The sequence below is a fragment of the Phoca vitulina genome, unplaced genomic scaffold (genome assembly GCF_004348235.1).
Source record: "Phoca vitulina isolate PV1807 unplaced genomic scaffold, GSC_HSeal_1.0 scaffold40, whole genome shotgun sequence".
NCBI lineage: Eukaryota > Metazoa > Chordata > Mammalia > Carnivora > Phocidae > Phoca > Phoca vitulina.
Genome location: NW_022589743.1, coordinates 621,081 through 624,255, shown reverse-complemented (window position 1 = coordinate 624,255; position 3,175 = coordinate 621,081). Strand labels below are relative to the sequence as shown.

The window sequence follows — 3,175 nt, the reverse complement described above, 5'->3', positions numbered from 1 at the left end:
TAATACTTTTTTTTAATATCGATGATGTGTTGAAATAACATTTTGGATGCAATGGGTTAAAGAAAATATGTTATTAAAATTAATTTCATCTGTTTCCTTTTACTTTTTTTAAAAAGATCTTTATTTATTTATTTGACACAGGGAGAGAGACAGCGAGAGAGGGAACACAAGCAGGGGGGAGTGGGAGAGGGAGAAGCAGGCTTCCCGCGGATCAGGGAGCCCGATGCAGGGCTCGATCCCAGGATCCTAGGATCATGACCAGAGCCGAAGGCAGACGCGCAACGACTGAGCCACCCAGGCACCCCTGTTTCCTTTTATTTTTTAATGTGGCTACTGAAAAATTTAAAATTACACATGTGGCTCACATCCTATTTCTATCGAACAGCGCTGATCTTGAACATTGCCTGGCATATAGTATGTGCTCAACAAATATTTCTTGAATGAATACATCTGGAAAGCAGCTGGATATCCACTTCTGAGTTTGTTGGAGGTCCAGGCTTTGCACACATAGCTGACCACCATCAGAGAAATGTCGCACACCACGTGCGTGGATAAGCCCTTGGGCCTCAGGGACACCTTCAGTCCCTCATGAACGCAAATTGACGAAGCACCTCCTCTGTGCCAGTGTGGAGAGGCGAGCAATGCCATCCAGCAGGCGAGCTATGCCTGGGGAGGCAGGGGTGCCGCGGGGCGTCTAGCTCCGCCTTGGGGGTGGGAGCTGTGAGGGACAGCATCTATTTCTTCCCAAATGAGACCAAAAGGTAGGTAGGTATTAGCTAGGGTGGGGAGGGGGTTCTGCAGAGAGGCAGGCTCCTCCAGGCCAAGAAACAGCATGTTCAAACATTTGGAAGGAGATGGGTCACTGTGCCTGGCAGGAAGATTAAACTCAGTATGGTGTGGAGCACAGAAACCGTAGGAAGCCCAGGCCATGGGGCTGGGGCAGGACTGGACAGGGCGGGACTTCAGAAGCCTCATTCGGGTGCTGGACTTACCCCAATGACAGGGAGCCCCCGAGGGCGTAAGCAGGAGGACTAGGAGACAATCAGCCAGGTTGGGTGGTGGTGGCCTGCTCAGCAGGGTTGGATAAAGCCCAGGGCAGGGTCAGATGGTGGCCCCTGGATGTCACTTAGGTCCTGGGTGATCTTCGGGAGAGCAGCCCCACTGGGGTGGCAAGGGAAGAAGACAGATGGGGGCGGAGAGGAGGCAGGAAGGGGACAAGAGGAAGCCACGTAGGTTGCTCTCTGTTTTCCCCCAGGAGGGAAGATGGTCGTGGCTGCAGGGAAATGCAGGGCCGGGGGCACGTTTTGGGGCGGATTTCTTTCGAGGATGGAAGGAACTTGGCCATGTTTATGGACTTGGGGAACAGCAGCAGGGTGAGGGAGTGAAGCTAGGACAGAGTCCTGCCTTCTGACCCTACTGCCCACCCCCACTCTACTTCCAACAAAAGGGACCGCTTGGCCACCCTGCCCGGGCCACACAGTCGAGGGTGTGGATGGTGCCCACAAGCCCTCCACACCGAGTCCTGCGCAGGGTGAAGGGGCATCTCTCTCCTCCCTGTGTGGGCTCCATTAAGCGGGGAGAGCTTCCTACAATACCCCTGCAGGTAAGGGGGGAGCCATTGTGCCTGTCGCTGGCACCTTATCAGATCTCTCTCTCCCCCCCCCCCCCACGCAGTCACCCAGGGCATTCAGATGCATGCACATATAGAGCCCACACAGGGCATACACATGCACACACCGCGAGCCCACATAGGATGCACCTGTGCGTACACACATGCACACACACAGCTCACACTATACATACGTGTACACGTGTGCACACACATAGCGAGCCCGCACCCGGGCCACACCTCAGTCTGAACGAGGAGAGGCCCGCGCGCGGGAAGCTGGTATCACGATGACTTTTTTCTGAGCACCACCCGAACCCCCACTTTCCTCCCTGCTAGGTCCTCCTGTGCCCTTCCTCTCAGTCCCGGGCCTCCTTCCCCGCCGCCTGGGTCGGGGAGGGCATCCGGACCCGCCTCCGTTCATCCCCCGGCCCCTCACCCGCCCCACCGAGAGCACCCGGGAGGCGCCCGCGCAGGCTCGTGCGGCCAGTTCCCGCGGAAGCCCCCGCCGCCCGCCTCTAGACGGCCAGGTCCTGGCGGACGGTGGCCAGGGACGCCTTGCTGCGGCCGCCGCCGCCCTCGCTGTCGCCGGCGGGGGCCGGGTGCGCGTAGGCGGGCGGGCCGCGGGGGTCGGGGCGCGGGCGCCGGGCGGGCGGGACCGGGGGCGGCGGGAGCAGCTGCCGCGCCTCCTCGCGCGCGCGGTGGCGACGGCGGCCGGCGCGCGGGCGGCCCTTCCAGAGCAGGTGGCCCAGCTCGGCCACGCTGAGCAGCGCCGAGAGCAGCCCCACGGCGAAGTAGAAGAGCACGAAGACGGTCTTCTCGGTGGGCCGGCTCACGAAGCAGTCCACGGTGTGCGGGCACGGCGGGCCGGCGCACGCGAAGTGCGGGGCCACGCGGAAGCCGTAGAGCAGCGCCTGGCCCGCCAGGAAGGCCAGCTCGGCCAGCAGGCGCAGCGCCACGCTCAGCAGGTAGCAGCGGCGGCGGCGCGGGGGCGGCCCGGGCCCGGCGTCCGCGCCGCCCGCCTCCTTGCCGGCCCGGTGCACCGAGTGGATGACGAAGAGCACGGGGGGCGCCGAGAGCAGCAGGATGTGGAAGAGCCAGAAGCGGTAGTGGGAGACGGGGAAGGCGCGGTCGTAGCACGTCTGGCGGCAGCCCGGCTGCAGCGTGTTGCACACGAACTCCTCCTGCTCGTCCTCGAACACGGCGCCGCCCACCGTGGCCAGCACCAGGATGCGGAAGATCAGCATGACCACCAGCCACAGGCGGCCCACGAGCGGCGACTGCAGCTGCACGGCGTCCAGCAGCGAGCCCAGGAACGCCCACTCCCCCATGGCGCTGCGGACGCGGGGGCGTCAGAGGCCGGCCCCAGCAGCGTCCCCCCCCACTCCCCCCCAACCCCGGCCCATGGGATGAGGTCAGCTGGCCCTCCTCTAACTTTGGGGCGAGGCAGGGGCTCAGTGAGGCCTGGGTTTAGCTGGGATTTGGTGGGAACTCGGGAGTCGGGGCTGGGGTGGGGGGCAGGAGGCGTTAGGAGATTCTCCACTGTGGGTGCCCTTCTCCTTGGGACCG

General features: G+C 62.6%; 1 protein-coding gene across 1 annotated transcript; it reads right to left on the bottom strand.

Moving 5' to 3' along the window:
• Positions 1-2,124: 2,124 nt before the first annotated feature.
• GJD3 (gap junction protein delta 3) lies at positions 2,125-2,937 on the bottom strand. The gene has a single exon (XM_032428477.1). The coding sequence runs from the start codon at positions 2,935-2,937 to the stop codon at positions 2,125-2,127; it is 813 nt and encodes a 270-aa protein (XP_032284368.1).
• Positions 2,938-3,175: the final 238 nt, after the last annotated feature.